The sequence below is a fragment of the Micropterus salmoides genome, unplaced genomic scaffold (assembly GCF_014851395.1).
Source record: "Micropterus salmoides isolate LMB-PRFRI ecotype aquatic unplaced genomic scaffold, ASM1485139v1 Ms_hic_scaffold_10, whole genome shotgun sequence".
In the NCBI taxonomy this organism is placed as follows: domain Eukaryota; kingdom Metazoa; phylum Chordata; class Actinopteri; order Centrarchiformes; family Centrarchidae; genus Micropterus; species Micropterus salmoides.
In genome coordinates, this window is record NW_024040041.1 from 30,215,421 (window position 1) to 30,239,738 (window position 24,318).

General features: G+C 41.0%; 2 protein-coding genes across 2 annotated transcripts; both read left to right on the plus strand.

Annotated features, from left to right (window-relative positions):
* Positions 1-8,386: 8,386 nt before the first annotated feature.
* Positions 8,387-10,647, plus strand: LOC119917958 (pentraxin fusion protein-like; the record flags this gene model as incomplete). Its single annotated transcript, XM_038738419.1, has 2 exons — positions 8,387-8,538; positions 10,111-10,647. Coding segments are annotated over 2 exons (534 nt in total), but the record flags the coding sequence as incomplete, so codon positions are not given.
* A 10,932-nt stretch (positions 10,648-21,579) lies between these two features.
* Positions 21,580-23,866, plus strand: LOC119894878 (pentraxin fusion protein-like). The gene is made up of 4 exons (XM_038707590.1): positions 21,580-21,596; positions 21,738-21,804; positions 22,586-22,793; positions 23,316-23,866. The coding sequence occupies exons 2-4, from the start codon at positions 21,753-21,755 to the stop codon at positions 23,725-23,727; spliced, it is 672 nt and encodes a 223-aa protein (XP_038563518.1). The 5' UTR covers positions 21,580-21,596; positions 21,738-21,752; the 3' UTR covers positions 23,728-23,866.
* The last annotated feature ends 452 nt before the right edge of the window (positions 23,867-24,318 follow it).

The window sequence follows — 24,318 nt, forward strand, 5'->3', positions numbered from 1 at the left end:
CTCAAGTCCTCACAGACTGTGGGAACTTCATTCTGGACTCAAGCAAATTGGATTCTTTGCCTCTCCACTCATCCTCTAAACTTTGGGACCTTGATTTCTAAATGAAATGGAAAATTTACTTTCATCTGAAAAGAGGACTTTGGGCCACTGAGCAACGTACCAGTTATTTTTTCCTTAGACCAGAAAGAAAGAAAGAAACTTCTGACGTTGTCTCTGGTTCAGGAGTGGCTTGACCGTAGGAATGTGACACTTGCAGCTCATTTCCTGGACCCATCTGTGTCTGGTGGCTCTTGATGCACTGACTCCATCCTCAGTCCCCCAGTCAAAGAGACAAAGTCTCAAGGCTGCAGTCCTCCCTGTTGCCTGTGCACCTTTTCCTACCACACTTTAACCTTCCAGTCAACTTTCCATGAATATGCTTTGATCCAGACTCTGTGAACAGCCAGCCCTTTCAGCAGTGAGTGACCTTCTGTGGCTTACACTCCTTGTGGAGGGTGTCAATGATTGTCTCTGGACAACTGTCAATTTTGAAATCTTTCCCATGATTGTGCTTGTGTGTACTGAACCAGACTGAGAGATAAAAGGCTCTTCTCAGGTTGACATTTAATTCTTTACTCTAATATTTAATTTTTGAGATATGGATTTTGATGTAATGTAGACAGTAGTTAAATTATATTTTGCCCCCCCCCCCGGGCGCCAGCTTCCTCCACGCCTTAGCCCTCCACCTATAAAGGAGTCCCCCAGCACGTCTTTGCGTCCCCTGCCAGGTGTGAACCCTGTGATGGTAGGACGAGACCAGTAATGGACCCTGCAGACATTTCACGTGATCTGTGTGAACTGGAGGTTGATTGATCGAACTGAAGGTCTTTTGGAAGGAAGCCGTTGATGACTATGAGCAGGAGGTTTTTGGATCACTGGCTCAGGGCACAGTCGCTGCCAAGCTGTGGCTGAGGGACTCTCTACCGCCATGGGCTCACTGCTTCCTCCACAAGTCTGCTCCTCGGGTAGGGAACGGTATTCAGATGTTTAGCCAGCGCCTTTCCACCTGCTCCTGTAGGTTCTCCAGATCCCTGGCCTGTTCAGCCTGTTCCCAAGTCCGTTAGAGCCGCTAGCCCCCAACCTGTCTTCTGATCCCCGGCCTGCTAGCGCCGCTAGTCCCCAATCTGATCCTCCTGTTCCCCGGCCTGCTAGCGCCGCTAGCCCTCAGCCTGCTCCTCATGCCCCGTCGGGGGACTTACCGACACTCACTCCGTCGGTGGTCCGGCCGACTTCTGCCCCCCGTCCTTTGTCGGAGGACCAATCGACACCAGCTCCGTCGGTGGTCCGGTCTACTCCCGCTCCTCGTGCCCTGTTGGTGGATCGACCGGCTTTAACTCCGCCGGTGGTCCGGCCAACCCCTGCTCCTCGTGCCCTGTTGGTGGATCGACCGGCTTCAACTCTGCCGGTGGTCCAGCCGACCCCTGCTCCTCGTACCAAGGCCGTCGCCCAGCCGCTATAAAACGCCCAGACCACGCCACCTCCTTGTTCCCTGTCCACGGCCCCCAACCCTGCAACCCCGTCTCTGGTTCCCCCTGCTCCCGCTTCGGCGCCGGCCCTCAGCCCAGCAGACCGTCCCAGATTCCCCCTACTGCTGTCTCGCTGTCGGCCTTCAGCCCTAATCCCCGGCCTCTGGAGAGGTCTCACCTAATCCCCAGCCTCCGGAGAGGTCTCGCCCTCGCCCCCTGCCTTTGGGGAGGTCTCGCCCTCGTCCCTGGCCTCCAGAGGGACTCCACCTTCCCCGTTGGTCCCCAGCCCAGCCTCCGGTGAGGTCTTGCCCCTGCCTCCGGGGAGGTCTCGCCCTCGTCCCCCTTAGCCCGACCTGGAGAGGTTACGTCTTCTCCGCCGGCCTCATGCCCTCGGGCCGTCCCCCTGAACTCCCTGGTCCCACTACTCTGCCCTCAGGCACCCTGTCTGGCCCTGTTCCCTCTGTTCTGCCTGCCCATTTGCCTGAATTTCTCCGAGCCCTGTCCCGCTCAGGTCTCTGTGAACCCTAGTGTGACCCCCCCTGACGGACGTCTGCTTCCTACTGGAAGGCCCTCCTGGAGGCGGCCGTTGAGGAGGGGCCCTGTTGTGGTGGCAGCCCAGCTGACGGTGAGTGTCCTGTTTATTTCTCCTTTTTTGCTTGTGATCCTGTTTTCCCCTGGTGTTTTGGCCTGCCTGTTTGTGTCTCCTCCTTTCTCCCTGTGGTGCTCTCCCTCCTCCTGAGCCCAACCCGCACCTGCACCTCGTCAGCCACCTCCTCTGCCTGCCACACATGCCAGCAATCAACCTCTGAGTATGTATATCAACCCCGGTTCTCACACACCATCTTGGCTTGATTGTCGTTGCTCCAGACCTGTTTCACTCACCCTCGTCCCGTCAAGTCAGCTGGGCTCGCCCCCTGCCCTCTCCCCACGGACCTCCTCCACGGTGTCCTCCCAACTCTTTCCCGTGCCCAGCCAACCAGCCTGCCACCACATTCCTCCCCAACCTCCCCGGTCAGTTCTCCCGTGCCTCCTGTCTTCCTCGGTCCCCAGTGCCCCCCGGCCCTTGTCTCAGTCTCCTCGGTTCCCCGTGCCCGTGTTTCCCCGGCATCTGCTTCTTCCTCACCTACACTCCCTCAACCCCTCTTTCCCTGTAATAAAACTGTTCTTCCTGAGCGTTGCGTTTGGGTCACTCTGTCCACATCACAACAGGGTTATTCAATTAGAATTGACAGAGGTCCAGTTAGAGAAAATTTCCCAAAGTAAAGGCCTGGAACATCAAAATGACTAACTTGCTTTATCATTCAGTGCCATAACATATAGTTGTATCAACATGTGTTTTTAGTCAACAACTGACAATATTTCAACAATATTCAGTTTTCACATCAAACTGGAGGGATAATAAATAATAACTGCTCTAGTAATAAATTCTAAATTTAAGTAAACTAAAATAAAGTGCTTAGTTTCAGAAAAAATGAAATAAAAAGTTTAGCTTGAAGTGATGAAGTGCTGTCTTAACCAATTTTATATAAAACACTCATCACATCTTAACAAATGAACAGTTGTAATGCCTTCTCTTCTCTTTCATTCCCTCTTATAGAGCTACCACTTTCCTACTTTCTCTTGTTCAGTGAGAAACTCTAGCAAGTTCTACAAGCTCTAGCTTGTCCTGCCAGCTAGCATTGGAGCTATATGAGATATTCTACTTTTGAACTGCCCGTGAGAAGAATGTAAATGTAAGAATCTGTACATTCTTGATTAAAAGCCATGTGAAATCTCTTTTCTCTTTCGCCTCCTCTCTCCCTGTGTGTTTCCAAAAATGACTCTATCTCACTCTCACAGCTACTGACTCGCAATGCTTACCAGATAGCACAGATTTGATTGGCTGAGCAGCATCACTTGAGACCATTGGAGCACATGCGAGTGGTCTGTGAGTTTCCTGCGCCGCTAAACCAGTATAGTAAATGCTAGAAAAGCTGTGTGAGTTAAAAAAAGAAAAGCTCCGTCACGATGTAGTAATTTGCAATAATAAATGGGCTATAGGTCAGTGGTCCAGAGAGGACGGCGGCTGGGTCCGGATCCATTCATAATATTTCTTACTCACCGCTGGTTAAGTCACTGCATCTCCCGACACAACACCACGGTTGAATTTTCACCCTGAATGGCGTTTTTGTTGAAACAGCAGAGCAAAGAGCTGCTCCGTGTGGGAGCCTTTACCGTAAATACTCAAATAGGAGTGCACTCCAGATTTAGCTTCGGCTAGCTGACCATGTGGTTCTCACAAATAACAGCTCACTTTCTCGCAGTTCTGTGTCCATGTAGGTCGCTAAATGAAAACTCTGTCAGAGCGTCCACACGAAAAAGAAGGAAGACATGGCTGGTAGTATTGTCTTCAAATAGAGTTGCTAAATACCTCAGTGCACTGAAGAAAGCCATCTGGCTGTGACCAAGCCTTTATTTGGAAGATTTAAAGGGCACAATGTTATTATTAGTGATTAGAAGCAGCCTTAGTCCTAAAGTCCGACTTGCATAGTTTAGGAACTTTTTCTGGGTTTGATGATCAACTTGTCATAACTCAACAATGCAAAATCACCCCTCTCCCAGGCAGCACACATTTTAAAAACTAATAGTATCCTACAATCATTTAATCGTATGTAGTAAGATTGAACAGGATTGACAGGTGTCTCAGCTTCACATGAAGCAGTAACAGGTGTCTAAATGAGGTGTTGATTATCCCTTTAAAAGTGGCAGAGTTACATAAAGTAGAGGGTTTTATTGTGTTTTGTAACAGCCATGCTGCTTGTTAAAGTGTGGTGATATTCTGCTGTTCAAATCCCTTGAAAATACCTAAATCAACAATGAATAGTATTGTCATTTGAAATGGGGGAGCCGGTTTAGTCTGACGCCGTTTGGATCGTTCAGAGAATGCACCTTTTGAAACAAAACAGTCACACATCCTGTCAAATTTTTCGACCCCTGAACTGGGAAACAAGTTTAGAGTTTTTTGCTTAGCTGACCTGATTTGACTGACACAAATAGCCCAATCAAGTACAAACATTTCCCAAATTATCACAAAAAACTTTTACCCACCAAATAAAATAAAATGTAGTTTGTCCTCTGTCCATAGTGTCTGCATGTGATTGGACTGTTGAATTTTTCAGCATGTCTTTGGTATGTCACAGAATGAAGCAAAGAAGCGGTGAAGAGAGATAATTAATGCTCATCCTAAGGTAGCCGGGACACATTTGTTGGTACCCTTAGAAAAGATATTACATAATTTGAATTTTAGTGATTTTTCAACCTCATTTGTCTCTTGAATTAGTATAAGGCGTCTCCAGTCTTGTAATCAATCAGTCAGCCTATTTAGGGGAATTCTGGTCACAGCAATGTTTGGTATCATTGTGTGCACCACACACATGGTGGACCAGAGACAGCAAACGATGGAAACAGCAGGATGTTGGAACAGTTGTAAATATTATCACAAAGTTAAAGTTCCATGGAACTGTAACCAACCTCCCTTGGAGACCACATAATTACACAGAAGGATAGTGCCAAATAAAAAAGGATACCTGTCAAAACAGATCAGGCTAACGCCTATGGTCAAGGTACGCTGCTCAGTGTCAGAAAACTGTGACTTAGTAAACCAAACTCATTCCTTAGAATGGAGCTTACTAGTGCACCAATTTGAAACAAAACAGTCCCAACCTGGGTCCTGTTCCAGCAGGATTACCCTCAGCAAATTAGATTATTGCCGTTATGTACTTTTATAATGAAATAAATCCTTTCATGTTGAATTCATGGTCTGTTGTGTTCTGTTACTGTAATGTTTGGCCTTTATATTGTCGCGGTTCATATTTCCTTCATAACTTCATGATGAATCCTAAGGAAGAATAAAAAAGCTGTGTCGCCCTTTGAAACGTTCGTGTGCAGAGTTGAAAGTCTTGTCCTGTCAGTCATTTTGAGCTTTTTCACGTAAACATCTCATTCAGCTGCATGTCGCTGGAAAATGCCCTGAAAAGCTTTTGGACTTTACTTTTTTTACAGTGATGGACAAAACATTCAGATCTTTTACTTAAGCAAAAATACTAATACCACACTGTAGAAACACTCTAAATACTTATGTTGGTCATCAGTGGTTGCGTGTCGAGTCCCCGAACTCAGCTCCCATCAGGCTCCATCATACTAATAAGAGCTGCTGTTTCATGGAATGGGCAGTTTCTGGTAAAACTGCCGACGTGGTACAAACATTGCACAAATTATCACAAAAACCTTTTACCCACCAAATCGAATAAAAAGTAGTTTGTCCTCTGTCCACAGTGTCTGCACGGGATTGGACTGTTGAATTTTTTTTTTCATGCCTTTATGTCACAGAATGAAGCAAAGAAGCTGTGAAAAGAGATAATTATTGCTCTTCCTAAGGTGGCCGGGACACATTTGTTGTTACCCCTTAGAAAGATATTAAATAATTGGATTATCCTAATTTTTCAACCTCATTGGTTTCCTAAATTAGCATCACACGTCTCCAGTCTTGTAATCAATCATTCAGTCTATGTAAATGGAGAAGTTTGGTCACAGCAATGTTTGGTATCATTGTGTGCACCACACACATGGTGGACCAGAGACAGCAAACGATGGAAACAGCAGGATGTTGGAACAGTTGCAAATATTATCACAAAGTTAAAGTTCCATGGAACTGTAACCAACCTCCCTTGGAGATCACATAATTACACAGAAGGATAGTGCCAAAATAAAAAAGGATACCTGTCAAAACAGATCAGGCTAACGCCAATGGTCAAGGTACGCTGCTCAGTGTCAGACAACTGTGACTTAGTAAACCAAACTCATTCCTTGGAATGGAGCTTATTAGTGCACCAATTTGAATATTTGGATCACATATATGTCAGTCCCATTGTGCCTGGATCCTGTACAGTACTTGAGAAAAATGTACTTAAATGTAATTACTGTCTACCACTCCTTTTTTATATTTGCCTTTATTCCTGTTTGTCTGCGTTGATGTGTATATTGATAAGATCTAGTCTTGTCTAAACAGTCAGAATCATCTGAGCTAATGGAGAATAAAACATTACAGAGGCTGTTATTTGCACATCCGTGTGTTTTAATGAGGAGGAGTTTATGGAATCACAACATAAAAACCCCTGTTCAGGTTCTGTTTGTAGCAGGACCTTTGCAGCAGCACGGTATGTACACATATTTATTGTACTTTTATGTCTTTATCCAACCCTTCCTACACACAAAAACTACATACCTTAAAATGGCATGAAAATGTGTGGGAAGAGTTTTAAAGTAATTTGTTTAATTTTCTGCAGGTCTACGAAGACAAAATGGGACTTTCAGCAATCCTTTTTCTCTGTGCCATCTCCACAGTGTTGTCTGGTAACTTTACTTTGAGCTTTCATATGCATGTTACTGGACACATTTTTTATTTATTATTAATTGAAGGCATTAGTCTGCACATTTAAAGGTAAATAAACAAAAAACTGAAATGATTATTTGATACTGGTGGCAACGGTGCTGTGGGCGAAATTACTGATAGAAATTGTCCACCCCCCCATCACTGTGGGATGTTCCGTTCTCAATCTACAGGCATGTAAAGCATGGGTGTGCTTTTGGTGACAGGAATGTTGATGAATACTCACTGTTTTTATCAATATTTCAATGTTTTGCCATTTGGAATTTGGTTGTATGGACAGAAAAAAGTGTTTTAAAGATTAACATTAGACTAATAGATTAACATATACAGGGAGCAACTTTAAGAGCAACGGTGCAGGGCAATGTTGCTGTCAACGGTAATGAGTAAAGATTACTACCATAATCCCCTTCGCCTGCCACTCTGCCACCCTCCCCGCACCGCCGCTATCCGTTCAAAACATAGTCGGACTTGACACCAGCAACAATGCTCAAAAAGTTGCCACGTGTGTCATCAGCTTAAATATTGCCAAAATATGGACATTCGCCTGGTATATTTTGAAAATGTTGTATGATAACAATATGTTGTATTTTAGTTTATTTTCATCAGATTTACAGTTACAATTGCATTCTAAGTGTATTACAAGATATTCAGTAGCATTATAAGCTTCCTTATGATGGTTTTGATGGTTTATTGCATTGAAATATAGCTTTTTTTACCAGGCGACCCTCCATGTAGTCTGTAATAGTAAAATAAATATATTAATATACAATGGATTTATGTTCCTTAGCTTCAGACTTTTCAAAGGAGACCAGAAAGAGTTATTCCTGCTTTATTTTGGGTATGTTATTTTAGGCGGGTTTTTTTCTGGAAAAAGGTGCAACAGGTTAATGGTTTGTCAGTTTTCAAACAAAAAATGTTTCAAAGTATCTTTAGATTTTGTTTGACCTTTGGTCTGACAAAAATGTATTGTTCGATCAATTTACTGTATATTGAAAAGACATTCTTGCATCTATTTTACTGATTTTAGGTGCATTTAAACACCACTACATATGGTACACTATATGAATAACACTAATTTGTTACACTAACTGTGTGAAATGGAATGGATTCTGTGCAGCACCAGAGGCATGTGATTAAAAAACATTAAATTTAAATAGAGGAATATGTATACAGAGGAGAAGGGGTGCAATAAATGCAGTTAGAAAAGTGGATGCACAAAATTTAGGGCAGCAGGTTGACCGGGGAAAGAGATTTCCTTTCAGTGTCTCAAGTCAAATAACAATATAATATATTTATTATATATAAATATATTAATAGGGATGAAATAGGAAATTAGCTGAAATAGAAACAACAGAAAATCCAAACACACAAGACATTTTGCTTTCTACTACCCTGTTCTGGATTACGCATATTGTTTCAGTGAACATGCTGTAGTTTTAATCTCAAGTAGTAATATTTCGTGCCCCAGAAACCCCTGGAACTGAGGGCTTTCACTCTGTGCATGAATGTGGCCACAGAGCTCAGCGGACAGCGCGAGTTCATCCTCTTTGCTTACCGGACTGTGTACGATGATGAGCTGAATGTGTGGCGTGAACTGGACGGCAGGTAGACACTCTGACAGCCAACAGCAAACTAAATTTAAGATAAAATTAAGGATTTAGATAAGATAATCCATTAAATGTCCCCATTTTCATGACAAAAATATATCTCAGACAATCACTTCTACTACAGACAAACGTTACTACAATGACTGCAGTACCTCTACAAACACCACTACTACTGCCACAAACATCAGGCTACTACTAACAATACCACTACTACTAGTACTACTAGCAAATAACATCTTACCACCACTACTACTAACAATAATAAGATTACTGCTACAAATAGATTACTACTACTAACAATACTACAACAACTACTCTCATTCTAATGCTTTCTAATGCTGCAAAGCACTTTGAATTAAATTTGTGGTTGAAATGTGCTGTACACTGCAGATAAAACTGCCTTGTCTTGTCTACTACTACAAAGGCTAAAGCTGATGATACACAGAGCAACTTTTAGAGCAATCGTGCAGGGCAACGTTGCCATCAATGGTAATGAGTAAGAATTACTACCGTAATCCCCTTCCCCCACCACTCCGCCACCCGCCCCGCACCGCCACTATCCGTTCAAAACATAGTCGGACTTGCCACTAGCAAGATTGTCCAGCAACATTGCTCAAAAAGTTGCCCCGTGTATCATCAGCTTTACTCTACAAGCAATACGAATAGCAATTTTCTGCTATACTTCTACTAACAATAATCCTATGACAACTACTGCTGCTACAAATACTTGTACTCCTAACCACACTAGTATTGTGTTTCTACCAATATATCTGATATTACTACTTCTACTAGTACAAACATTAGCACTGATGTGAATGATACTACGAACAGCTACAAAACCACCACCACTACTGAAAAACAAACCTACTACAAGCAATACTACTGATAAAACTCATTACAATATTCTGCACTACTACAAACAACAATAATCTTACTACTACTACAAATAATAAAGAAACAGGTGAACTGTTGGTACCTAACCATCCTCGCAAGGTCAGTTTTTAACCTGTGTTAGTTTTGGCAAATATGCGTTTTGCTAAATATTCCCTCTGATACAAGGAATGTAAAACGTTAAACATGATTAGTTGTGAATGTACAACGTGTCATTATTGGCAATTGATAAATGATCAGCTGGCAAGAACATGAATATTGAATGTCCAGCAACAACTGAAAACTGTTCATGTATTCTGAGGAACCGTCACTGCTGTGAGGTCATTGTCGGAGTAGTCGGCGTTGCCAACGTCTGTGAGGATTTCAGGATTCCTTCTACTTAAATAATGGGTTTTTTTGTGAAGTTGAAGACAGCCACACTGCTGCAACTGGTAAAGACAATAACTTGGACAAACAGACAAGATAACAAAAGAAGTAGACTGTTACGTAGAGAGTGGCTGATGATGGAATGATGTGGGCGGGTAAGCTCACGTTAGTGTTGACCTCATTTCACTGACAACTTCCTGGCTCCATATTTCTTTTGGCTTTTAACCCTGATATATTTTTATGTTGTTTAGTTTAACTCTTTGAAACCGTTTTGAAAGATGCATACACATTAATTATATATGTGTGTGTTTAGATTGTCCCTCTACCTGACTGGAGATGCTGTTTTCTTCAAAGTCCCTGAGCTCGGCGCCCTGCAGACCCACCTCTGCGTCACCTGGGACTCCAGTTCAGGTGCGACTACCTTCTTCATGAACGGGAGGAAAAGCTTGACCAAAATTTACAGGAAAGGTCACTCTGTCCGCCCCGGAGGCAGGGTTCTCCTCGGACAAGATCCAGATTCTTATCAGGGTGCTTTTGACATCAAACAGAGTTTTGTTGGGGAGATCTATGATGTTAATTTGTGGGACTCTGTCCTCTCAGACAGCACGATCCAAGACATGTTCTCAGGGAAGAGAGTGACAAGAGGAAATGTCATTGACTGGGAAACCACACAGCTCAAAAATTTATGGGGTTGAGGTTGTTAATCGTGAGCTGTAGCTAAAATGCTAACTCACATAACACGGCATGCTGCAATAATGTAGGTTACGTCACAATGTCATTTGTTGATCAAAATGCAGGTCTGTGCACCAATGTCAATGGCATTAATAAAAATCTATCCTGGCAAAGCTTGTTATGGTGGAATATTTCTCTCTCACTCAGTCATTAACTACTTACTCCTGGGTACAGGATCGCCGGGGGGGGGGGAATGTCAAACTTTGGTTGCATTAGTACCTGATCTGGAGCTTTCAAGCACAGAGAAGACTGCACAGATAGTGAAAGAAATGGGGTTGATTGAAAGACTTCCAGCACCTCACCTTTGCTCTGGGGCTCCCTGGCAGGTTAATCCAGCCATGTCAAAAGCATTTGCATTTTAAAATTAACTAAAATCATAAAGTGGTAACACTTTCTATGAAGGTCATTACTATATATATATATATATATATATATATATATATATATATATATAATACGTCCATAAGACATTATAACAACTGTTATAATCACTTACAAACATGCACTATAGCAAAGTTCATAATGTATTATGACCTTTTGATTTAATGTTTTATAACTAATAGTGATACCAGTTTATATCAATGTGCGGCAAGAATCTCTGACCATGTTCCATAACACATTATAACCACCGACTCTGCCTCGTTATGAATACACTTTAGTCACCATTTAGAATTAGTGATATAAATGGAATAATAGTTTATAGTAATGTTTAAAGTTATATAGCATGTCTTTGTTTGCTTTAAGTAAAGTGTTAAAATATCTATCCCTGTATAATATATTACAGGTGGACATAATACCATATGAACTAATTATAAGACCTTATAACACGTCATTGTTTGCTTTAAGTAAAGTGACTCACATTTTGCACAGTAAAACAACTTTTATTTATGTTTCTTCACTTTAAGTTTTGCAGTTTAGCACAAAAACACAACATAATTACTGTTTGGGCAGTAGTGATGAGAATCTCTTGGCACCTCACGGCACCTCGATTTGATTACAATTCAGTGGGCAGCGATCCATCTTGATGCATCTTTTTTTTCCAGTGTAATTTCTGGGTAATTACTAAGCATTTCGTTTGCGCGTTGAAATCCAAAATAAATGTCTCCTCAATTGCTTAAAAGGACTAGTTTACATCCCTGATTTACTTTAGTAGCCTCAACTCTTTCAGTCGTCACAAGTGTCCTTCCTTTAACAACCAGTTGTCAGACTCCCCCATAGGAAAGCAAAATCCAAGATGAGATCTCATAGTTGTTTCATTCTTTTCTCCTAGACAAAAATGAGCTGCTTTTAATACCAAGGTGAGACTAAAGACCTTTTCTCCCAATTCTCAAATTCATCTCAGGAGAAACAACCATATAAAATCTCATTTATGTCTGACTCTGATCAAAACAAGAGATCTCTAACTCATCTTAAATAAGTCTAATTTAAGTCTATTAACATTGGACCATGAGATCAGAGAAAGAGCTCACAGAAAACTCAGCTATGACTCCTGGGATCTCATGATTCTTCTCAAATATGTCTCAGTTTTCTCATATTGGCCTCAGGAGCAAAAACTCATCTCTCTCTTACTCTGATCAAAACATGAGATCTCTACAGTATCTTAAATAGGTGTAATTTCAGCCTCCAGAATGTGGATCAGAAAAAAAGCTCCAAGATATTTCTGAGTTTTGTCTTAGTGATGTCACGTTCTGCCTGTCGGCTATTTTTAAGTTTAGCTCTCTGTTGGTATTTGGATATTTTGATCAGTTCTGTATCTTTCTTATAGATGTCCAGTAACCTAGTTTATGTCTGTGTTTTGTGGTGTCCTGTTTTCCAGTTGGTTCCGTCTCTGTTCCCTACTTCATTCTGTTAGTCAGGTGTTTCCTGTTTGAGGTTCGGTTCCTGGTCTTGTGTTCTCTGTTTAGTTTTGTGTATTCCCTTGTTCATTTACTGGTTCTGTTTAGCTCTCTTTGTACCTGTCTGTCATGTATTATAGATTGTTCCCTGCATCTCAGCCCCGTGTCTTAGCTCCTAGTTTTGTGCCTCATTTCATATCTTAGTGTTTACTTCTGGTCTGTGTTCTTATGTGTTATTTTGCCCATGTCTAATCTGAGTTCTGTTTTATCTTTGCTTCAGCCTGTGGTCCTTGTTATTAATATATGGTGTTTTGCATCTGTAAGTGTCTCTCTGTTTTCCATACTCTCTGCCTGCCTTGTTAGCCCTGATCCCAGTCACCTGTGTTGCTCCCGCCCTGCTGGTTAGTCCCCATGTATAAATGTTTGGTGTTTCTGTTCATTCCCTTTCCATTGTAGTGTTCTGTTCACCCTCAGTCATGTTTGTTGGGAGAAGTGTTCTGCCTGCCTGCCTGCCTATTTGGACTTTCCAGTCAACTGTGTGTAAGCCTGTTACCTGTTCTCATTTGGATTAAATGTCCTGAACTGCATCTGCTCTGCCTTGCATTTGGGCTCTCACCCACTTAGGGGTTATTTTACTCAAGCACTTTACTTACGTCAAATGTTGAGGCTGAGAATTCTCTTTTTATGGGGTTTGTACTTTTACCCCCCTTAATTTCAAATCCTTTTTGTATTTATTGTTAATTATCTGTTACAAGTTACTGAGAAAAATAAAATAAGTTTTGACATTGAAAATAATCCACTTTCAAATGTCATGCTTTCAAATTTGTTAAGGTAGTCACAGCCAGCATAACTGGAACACCCAGTACTTTGACCTGATGTTTACAGATTAATTCATTAAGGACCGAATGCACACAAGAACTGAGATACAACATGTATCTGTCCTACAGAATGAGCACTTTTACTTTTGATACTTAAGTACATTCACTTTTATACCTTTTACTTGAGTAGAACTTTGAGAACTTTGCTCTTTCTCCTCTTTTAAGTAAAGGAAAATTGTACACTATTTAAAGAAAGTCAGTCATTCATTGTTACTTTTATCTGGATGGCGCAGCAGCAACGTCGTCAGTCTTTCAACAGCAGGAGCGGGGTTCAAACCTCCAGCATGGTTCACTAAGCACAGACAGTAATGTGATAAAATCAAGCTCACGAACATCTCCCCAGAGCTCCCAACTGCTTTTTAGGAGCAATAAGCACTGAAAAAGATCCAATGATGAGATCTCATCTGTTACTTTCATTTATCCTATTGTAATCTCAATTCAGTATCCATTTGTCTTACCTAAATCTCAAAACCTCGCTCTCTCCTCATCTCATTCTTTTCTCCTAAGGGGTTTTAGGAGCAACAATTCAGATTGGAGTGATCTCAAAAAGATATACTATAGAGATTTTAGTGTTTTCTCAAGAGTTAAAGAAAAGACTATTCTGAGCAAAAGATTTTTCCTCTGGGCCTCTGGACACAAATATAATTTAACTTAACTATCAGGATGTACAGTATGTGTACATATGTGTGTGTGGACACCAGTTTAGCTTGAACCCGCTGTTCTCATTCCTCAACAAGTGAGGTAGTAATGACACACAACTAATTAACATTACTAAGTTTCCAATTTAGCTAACGTTACACTGCAGCCAAAACCGCGCTTTACAGACCGGAGATCTGTTAGCTAGCGCTTATGTAAGGATGATGAAAATGATGTAATGCTGAGTACATTAAGTGAGCACGTAAGGATGATCAAAAAGGTGTTATACTGAATAAATTGAATGGGAGGATATAAGTTGGGTTGATATGAGTTAAAAGATACTTAAAAATGTCCATAAAAAGGGAAAATTAGAATGCTTTGAATCATTGCACTGTTTGAGTAAAAACTGATAATTCATTCCTTTATAAAACAGGACAAAGTTAAAATACAATGATCTGTAGATCAGTCATCTATTGTAAAAAGTAAAAGAGTAAAAGAGGCTAAAAAGGTTAATAGGATAAAAAGACGATCTATGTTTAAAATGCTTTTTTTTTTATTTAACTTCTATATCAATTTGGGCAAATGCATCTTAAATAACAATATGCAGTGTTTGATTGTTTACATAAGTTTAACTTTCTTTTTGACGTATAGATTTAAGGACTAGTTTGTGATTGGAGGATCTGTTCACGATTGCTCATGCCTCGTTCAACCTGTGTACAAAACGTGTTCGTCCATTACAACATTGGACTTGATTGAGGCTACATCGTGTCCCTGTCGTACTTTCTATTTCCCCTTTTACAGGTAAGAACGAGGGTTGTAGTTTGTTCGAATGATTTATTTATGTGTTTAATGCTGTAAGGAACATGCAGGGAGTAAATATTAATGACTGTAGCGATTTATATATGCACAATTAGCAGGCTAAAGGTGAAGTGTTGCTCCAGTGTAGCCTGTATGCTAGCTGTGTCATGTGTGTCATTTTTCTTCACAGAGCTAAATGTAATTTACTGTTATTTGCCACTACTGTTAAAATGCTGTGAAAGTATTTTGGTATGTTTTTGGTAAATACATTACAACATTGGACTTGACTGAGGCTACATCGTGTCCGTGTTGTACTTTCTGTTTCCCCTTTTACAGGGGCGTAACACTAACCGCCTTCACTTTTCCAGCACACACTGTGACCTACACTGCACATGTCTGCCTGACTGACAACTTACTAAGTAACTTAAATATTTTCCTCCGCTAACTTTCTCCGTTCTGCTGCTCACTCTCTCTCCTTCGCGGGCACACACACACACACACTCACTCCTTTGCACACAGGTAGCCAAAACACCGATGAGGGTTGCTGCACGGTGTCCCGGTGAAAATCAATGTTGCGGTCATATTTATGAGCGAGTGAAATTTTAGTAGCCTGGTCATTCATTCAGCAGCGGCGAAATGCGGCAAATACCAGGTCTCTGTTATGTGCACACCTCCGACTGTCCGGGCGCTGCACTCCCGCAGTCCTGAAGGTTCTGCGTGAGAGAGCGCGAGCAGCAGAACGTGACGGTGAAAGTTAGCGGAGGAAAATATTTAAGTTTTTCAGCTAGAAATGTCTCATTCTAAGGTAATAATTATGTAAGGTCTTTATACACCACTTAAACATAGTTATGGATCTTATATTGCATTTCTGTCTGTCAATCCTCCTAAATGTTGGACACTGGACATTTAATTTTATTTTACATTTAAAATTTGCCATCATTGGCTGATTTTGGCGATGGAGTTTAACTTACTCATCAGGTGAAACTCCCCATGTGCTGTAATAAAAATCCAAAAAAAAAGTAGTTGACCACTGTTGAGTGCATAATTGTGTGGAACTACAAGGGACGTGACTCGGTGGTGAGTTCACAGCTGCTGCAATGTAACCGAGCAACCGTAACATAATGTTTAAAATTTCTCAGGACAACACAAGATTTTTCCAGAACATTTTACTTTCTCTCATTCTCCATATGTTTTTCATGACTGAAATCTTGTGACAAAATCACACCAGCTGAAAGTCACGATGATGTTTCGACGCATGAATACTCAGGACTCGTGCGTCGGACCACACCCATCTTCAAATTCAGTCATTTTCATCTCGATTACACACCTTAGGCTGTTATTTATTGACTTGTCAGTTGAAGTCATTTTTAAACCACAAATATGAAACGCTTCCTTGTTCCAGCTTCTCAGTTGTAAGCATTTTCTTTCATTCCTTTGGTACATCACTGAAGCAGCAAATCAGCAAACCCAATTGCGCATGTGCCCACTGCAATCGATAGACACTGCTGTAGCATGTCTACTATGTGAAAATTAATCCATAAATATCTCGTTTCGCGGGGCACCACCAGAGTTTTAATTAACCCAGAGTCTCCGGACCTCTGGGTAGTGTTTTAATAATTATTCACTAGTGATCAGTTAGTTAATAATCGCTCAATTATCTTAAAAAATCAGTCAGTCTCATATCAAAAGGGGTAAATTCTCATGGCAGGGACTTGGAGACAGGACACACACACACACACACCTCCTTTGATTACAGTGAATTTATTAACTAATTAAAGGTGACTATAAAAATGCGGATAAAAATATATATCCAAGAAATAAACAATGGCTAAACAATGAGAATGTGGGTTCTATTGTGGGGAGCATTTAACTCATACGGCAGCTAATGATAGTCAGTGATGTCTATTAACTATGGGACATCACTGACCACAGAATGCAGGGTTTTGGTCTTACTGCACGTCGCTTCTCTCAGAAGAGCAGATTACCCTTTGCTGCACCGGGTCAAAGCCCTTAGGGCGTTGCCGGGAGAGGGAGCACGCTGGGCGCGTGCCAAAGCACAGTTGGAGAGCCAGGAACAAGCAAGACAACAAGAGAGCGAGAAAACTGGGTCGCTGCTTTTGTCTGGTGGGGCGTGGTTCCCAGAGGGCAGTCCTTTGTTCCCCTGAGGGAGGGCTCGTCTTTTAACTTTTAATATGTCTCATCAAAAATCTATTATATTATATATATAATATCTTCCCACAATCAAACCTTGATTGTCAAACGGTTATACCATTCTTAGTTTAAGCACTTGATAAAAAGGAAAACAATTGTCAGTAGTTCAACTTTGAGGCTAGCATTTCAGATTGAATCATCAGAGGAGAAGAACTTAACTAGCTTTCTGGATATATTGGCTGCTACATGTTCTTAGAGAATATAAGCAAGATACACGAATGGCATTAGATTATGGACAGGTAAATACATTAAATGGCATTTCAGACGATGGCATGTAATACTTATTTTGGGGGAGATCGGGTTACATGAGGAAAGCTCTGATTAATCCTAAAACAATCTTCTTAGGAGCTGGGGAATGTAGTCATTTTTAACCTTAAATGTGAGCTGGAAAATTAATCGAGTATAGGACGACATTTCTTTATCATCATCTTTATCATTTCTAAAGGAAGTTTCAGAAAGTATTGTGAACAAAGCATTGGTTACAAATAAAATGAATAAAATCAGGTGACCTTGCTGAAAATTAAAACACTGCTAAATTAACTTATTTAGATTCTTTTTAACAAATAACAACATGATAACATAACTACTAAAATGGAGTGGGGAGACCTAGTTAACTAAAAGATTTAATAAAACAAGGTAATTTTTGAGTCTTGAGGAGACAGTACTCTGGTTTACACAAACGAGTTCAGGACTGTCCTCCTGGTGTCCTGGAGTTTCTCAAATTTGCATCTGGCTGTAAAAAGGAGAATATCCTTTGATGTGACGTAATTAAACAAAGAGGGAGGACAGTTGCCATGGTTACATGTGCGGGGGGGAGCAGTTTGGGGTTTCCTGCCCTCTCTTAAGAGTTTTGATAGGCTGTTCAGGAGAACGCTAATCTCTGGTGAGTGTTTTTGTCATTTTAACAGTCAGGCACCGAGGCTTATCTCGCTGCGGCATCAGAGGTGGCCAGTTTTACGATCAGACTGCCCAGAAACGCCACATAGGGAAAGCGAACCCTTCACCTTTTCCTTTGGGGTCTCTTCAGTCGTCTGTTGAGTTGATATCTCAACCCCTCCTTTTCTTTCTCCCAGGGAGAGAGAAAGATTTTGGAGTTGTCCAAATTTATTTGATATAAAATGAACAAATCCACACACACACACACACACACACACACACACACACACACACACACACACACACACACACACACACACACACACACACACACACACACACACCTTGTTGCTTATTAAGCTCTCATACCTTAACACAAGGTGCTCTATAAAGGACAAAACATCACGCCACTCCAAACAGGGAACCTTGGAATCAACCAAAACAGAGCAGACGGGCAGCAGACTGCTGCAAAACATACAACCTCAGTCATTTGAAAAACACAATGAAAACATAAGACAGGTTTTTGAACTCAATCGCCTACCTAAACGTGACAAAGGGTTCCATGTGGCAACCAACATGCAGGGAAAGAGGCAGCTATGCTAACACAGCTGCCTTAAATAAGCTCAGCTAATAAGTGGGATTATCTGGGTAGAGCTAATTTTATGCTCTAGAGGTGCGTTCAAGAGCAAGGCTATATACCAGAGACAGCAAAGGAGGGAGCTGTCTGAGGAGATCAGAAAGAAAACAATAGACAAACATGGTGATGGTAAAGGCTACAAGACCAAACAGCTGGATGTTCCTGTTCCTGTGATGTTGGCGCAGCCTGCTCAGCATAACAGATACTCACAAGAACAGGTTAATTACAGGCGGGTGCTGGCGGCAGCCGTAACAACAGTTGCAAATGTTATCAAGAAGTTTAGGGCCTGTGGAACTGTAACAAACCTAACTGGGAGAGGCCGCAAAAGGGAAATCAACCCCTTAATTGAACAGAAGGATAGTACAAAAAGAAGCAAGGACAGCTGCCAAAGGAGATAAGGCTGAACTCAAAGGTCAAGGTATGTCGTGTCAGACAGCTGTGTTTATACTGTTTTAAACAGCTCCATTCCTCAGAATGAATGAATAAATGAATATTTGAATCAAATTCATGCCAGTCACAATCTGTACGGTCCAGGATCCTGTTCCAGCAGGATCACATTTCACGCAGCAAATTTGATTATTGCCATGATGTACTTTTACAATGAAATAAATCATTTTATATACCTGTCAATTTCATGGTCTATTGTGTTCTGTTACTGTGACGTTTGGCCTTTATGGTGTGGTGGTTCATATTTCCTTCATAACTTCATGATGAATACTAAGGGAGAAATAAAAGCTGTGTCATCCTTTGTGTGCAGAGTTGAAAGTCTTGTCCTGTCAGTCATTTTGCAGCTTTTTCACGTACATCTCAATCAGCTGCATGTTGTGCTGACAAAGTGTTCAGATCCTTTACTAGAAGTACTAATAACAAATTGTAAAAATAATCTGTTAAAAATACTGCATTGAAAATGTTACTTAAGTAAGTGTATGCAAGTATAATGAGGGAAAATGTACTTAAACTATTAAAAGTAAAAGCAGAAAAATGTCCTCTGTGTCTGTGATTATAAAAGCAGGATTTTACTGTTGTTTTTGTTTGTACAAATTCTGAAAATAGTCAGAAATGCCGTCACAGTAAACCAGAGCCCAAAGAGACACCTTCACAGTGCTTGTTTAGTCCAACTAACAGTACAAACCTCAACACTATTAACAATACATTACAATTATTGAAATAATTGAAAAAGGAAAAGCAGCAAATCTTCACAGTTGTGAAGCTGGAACCAGGGTCTGAAATCAGCGCCCACCAAATGTAAATATGTGGACAACATTTAGAGCGGCAGGTTGACGGGAAGCAAAAGATTTCCTTTCAGCGTCTCAAGTCAAATGCACACAAGCAGCAAACATGAATCCAGGATAACAGCGCTCATCACTGGGCTGTCAAGTCACTATAAATATCAAAAAAAAGCCAGTTTGAGAGCTGATGGTTAGTGATTCGAACATTATGTATTCTGAAAGGGCAAGAAAGAGTCATTTATGTCAAACTGCTCTTATTGTGAGTTGTGAAATGGATTCTGTTTCACTGATGTTTGGCCAAGAGTTGATTCTGACCACACAAATCCATGCATTGGTTTGTCAGTTATTGGGCAGATATTTTGATAACTGACTCGTTAGTTGAAGTCATAATTAAAGTAAATAATTGGATTATGTTGATTTTTCATCCATTTAGTTTCTTTAATTAGCATCACACATCTCCAATCTTGTAATCATTCATTCAGCCTATTTAAATGGAGAATAGTGGTCACAGCGCTGTTTGGAGTCATCGTGTGCACCACACTGAAGGTGGACCAGAGATAGCAAAGGAGGGAGCTGTCTGAGGAGATCAGCAAGAAAACAATAGACAAGCATCTTCAAATCTAAATCCAGACAGTTGGATGTTCCTGTCACAACACAAATATTATCAAGAAGTTTAAGGTCCTTGGAACTGTAACCAACCTAACTAAGAGAGGCCACAAGACAGAAAAACTGAACAGAAGGATACCTGCCAAAAGAGATAAGGCTGAACTCAAAGGTCAAGGCTGGTCACTGTCAGACAGCTGTGACTTAGTAAACTAAACTTTTCCCTTGGAATGGAGTTTAATAGTGTGCCTATTTCAATATTTGATTTAAATATGTGATCCGTGTGGTCCCGGATCCTGTTCCAGCAGGATCACATTACACATTTTTAGCAAATTGTATTATAGCTGTGATGTACTTTTATAATGAAATAAATAATTTCATGTTGAATTCATGGTCTGTTGTGTTCTGTGACTGTGACGTTTGGCCTTTCTGGTGTGGTGGTTCATAACTTCATGATGAATCCTAAGGGAGAAATAAAAGCTGTGTCATTCTTTGAAACGTTCGTGTGCAGAGCTGAAAGTCTTGTCCTGTCAGTCCTTTTTTAGCTCATTCAGCTGCATGTTTCTGGAAAATGCCCGCTTTATAATCCCTGGACGTTCCTTTTTTATTGTGATGGACTAAGTATTCAGATCCTTTACTTAAGTGAGAGTGGTAGACATTCGACTGGTTCTCCGAGTTGTGTGGGAGATAAATCTTGGCCAGGGTAACATTTCTGGTCAATTGAGCATGGGATGCATCATTAGTAGTGTGCCAGTGCATCACTGGGTGTCCACAAGAGTGGCCTGCTGCAGGATGATCAGTCCTCAGTTTGTGTCCTGGGCTCAACCTTTCCTGAGAGAACTGCATTGAAAATGTGACTTAAGCAAAGGTATGCAAGTATGATGAGGAACATGTACTTAAAGTATTAAAAAGTAAAAGTACATTAAAATGTCCCCTGTGACTGTTGTGCTATTGTATATTATATCATTGGATTATGATTATTCGTGCATTAATGTAAAAGCAGGATTGTACTCCTGCAGTTCCTGAGCTGAAGCTCACTTTGAACACTTCTGTATCGGACCACAATTAATGATTATTATTTTCATAATGGATTGTCAAGTACAGTACTTGAGTACATATTGTTACTGTCCACCACTCCTTTTTTATATTTAGTTCTGTTTGTCTGCCCTTTTGTGTACATTGATAAGATCTAGTCTTGTCTAAACAGTCAGATTCATCTGATCTCAATCTAATAGATAAGATACAAAGAATTATAGAGGCTGTAATTTGCATGTCCGTGTGTTGTACTGGGGAGGAGTTCGTGGAATCACAACATAAAAACCCTGTTCAGGTTCTGTTTGTAGCAGGACCTTTGCAGCAGCACGGTATGTACACAGTTTCATTGTACTTTTATATCTTTATATAAAACTTCCTACACACAAAAACCACTGACACTGCGTATAAGTTAAAACTCCATGGAAATGTGTGGAAAGATTTTAAAAGTAAATTTGTTTAATTTTCTGCAGGTTTACGGAGACAAAATGGGACTTTCAGCCATCCTTTTTCTCGGTGCCTTCTCCACAATGTTGGCCGGTACAGTAATTATATACCTTTATTTTGAGTCTTCGTGTCAGTGGATGTCTAAATATAATGCTTTATGTTTAATTGAAGGTATTAGTCTGCACATTTAAAGGTAAATAAACTAAAGCTAAAATGGTTTGTTGATTAATCAATGAGTTGATGATCACCTATGTTTATAGCGATTTTTATGGTTTGTTATTTTTTGAGCAAAAAATGGTTAAAAGTATCTTAAGATTTTGTTTGACTTTTGGTTGGGCAAAAACAAGACATTTTAAAACATCACCATGGGGCCTGGAAACTTAGAAAATAGCAAATGCAGCTTTTACGACAGTTTGTAGACAAAACAATTATAAAAATAATTGTTAGATAAATCTGCGATGGACTGGCGACCTGGGTGTACCCCGCCTTTCACCCAATGTCAGCAGGGATTGGCTCCAGCCCCCCACAACCCTGTACGCAGTGGTTGACGATGGATGGATGGATGGATGGATTGTTTGATGTTTGTCTTTAGATGTATTTAAACCCCACTGCTTCCCTGTTAATTTGTCTCTGTCAGTTAAAATGCTGTTTTAAAGTCAAGTAGTAACTCCTGAACATATCTCAGTGTGCTCACCTCAGTCATCTTGGATACAAACAGGAAGCTCTTGATCAAAAGGAACTCTTGTATTTTTATGAAATTTGCTTTGAAATAGCTCTTATTGTTATTATTACATAATGTTTAGGACTCAGACAAACATACTGATGTTGCCTGCTGTGTACCTTTGCTTGACAAGATCTGTTTCTTGTCTCTCAGGGAGTGTTGCCATTAAGACCTTGGTATTCCCGACTGAGACCAATACCAATTATGTTGAGATGGTGCCCCAGAAATCCCTGTACATGAGGGCTTTCACTCTGTGCATGAATGTGGCCACAGAGCTCAGAGGAAGCCGCGAGGTCATCCTCTTTGCGTACCGGACTGTGCACGAGGATGAGCTGAATGTGTGGCGTGAACTGGACGGCAGGTAGACACTCTGACAGCCAACAACATGCCGATATTCTGCATTTAAGATAGTATTAAGGATTTATGATCATATTTTTTGATCACATTCCATTATATTAAGATATTACTTATACTACCGTTTCTACAACAAAGGCTACTACTAACAATATATAACTAAACTAACTGCTATAAACAGATGCCAAAACTAACAATACTGCTACAACTACTGCTGCTATTCTAATGCTTTTCTTTGCCAGACAGGCAGGTATGAATATTACATGAATCTTGAATGTCCAGCAACAATTGAAAACAATGGTAAAGATAGTAACTTGAACAAACAGACAAGTTAACAAAGGAAGTGGACCGATACATTTAGTGGCTGATGAGGGAATGAGGTGCAGGTGGGTGGGTTTACCTCATTTCACTGACACCAACCTGGCTTTGTATTTCCTTTGTCTTTTAACCCTGATGTATTTTTAAGTTGTGTCCCTCTGAAACTGTTTTGAAATATGCATACAAATGAATTTTATATGTGTGTGTTTAGATTGTCCCTCTACCTGAGTGGAAGTGGACACGGGGTTCTCTTCAAAGTCCCTGAGCTCGGTGCTCTGCAGACCCACCTCTGCGTCACCTGGGACTCCAGTTCAGGTGCGACTGCCCTCTTCATGGACGGGAAGAAAAGCTTGACCAAAATTTACAAGAAAGGTCACACTGTCCGCTCCGGAGGCAAGGTTCTCCTCGGACAAGATCCGGATGCTTATCTGGGGGGTTTTGATGCCAGGCAGAGTTTTGTTGGGGAGATCTATGACGTTAATTTGTGGGACTCTGTCCTCTCAGACAGCACGATCCAAGACATGTTCTCAGGGAAGAGAGTGACCAGAGGAAATGTTTTCGACTGGGAAACCACTCAGCTCAGAATGAATGGGCAGGTACAAGTTCTTAATCGTGAGCTGTAGCTATAATGCTAAGACACGACATGCTGCAATAACGTAGGCTATGTCATAATGTTAAGTAAGGCAATATAAAGCTCTGTGTTTGGTCTATGCACCAATGTCATTGGCAACAATAAAAATATATGCATGGCAATGCTTGTTGTAGTGGAATATAATGTTGCATGTTCGTGCATCGAATGGTGCCAAGGTTGTTGTTTTTTTAATAATTGCAGTTTAAGAATCAATTGGCTAGCTACCTTAGATACATCTAGATATCTTTAAAATAACAAAATACATACATACATACATACATACATACAAGCAGGCTGGGGTTTGAGGCTAGCAGGCTTAGCAATCTCATACTGGGGGTGGCAGAGCAGAGTTTTGACACAGTCTCTAAATCAAGAGTCTTTCTCCACCGGGAGGAGGCCACGAGCAGAGCCATCTCGGGGTCGGTCCCCCACATGACTGAGAGCAGTTTGAAAAACTGTGGCTCCTCTGCTGCTAGCTCCTCCTTGGGCACCCCTAATTCCTCCCAAGTGCTGGGCAACTTAACTATGTCCGCTGGGTCCATGTTTGGTCGGGTCATTCTGTCACGGTTTGGTGGTGAAGGCA

Excerpts from the sequence above, each read along its gene's own strand:
- LOC119894878 (XM_038707590.1), top strand. The coding sequence starts at position 21,753 with ATGGGACTTTCAGCCATCCTTTTTCTCGGTGCCTTCTCCACAATGTTG. Across the intron at positions 21,805-22,585 it reads CTTCTCCACAATGTTGGCCG|GGAGTGTTGCCATTAAGACC; the intron begins GTACAGTAATTA and ends CTTGTCTCTCAG. Across the intron at positions 22,794-23,315 it reads TGGCGTGAACTGGACGGCAG|ATTGTCCCTCTACCTGAGTG; the intron begins GTAGACACTCTG and ends GTGTGTGTTTAG.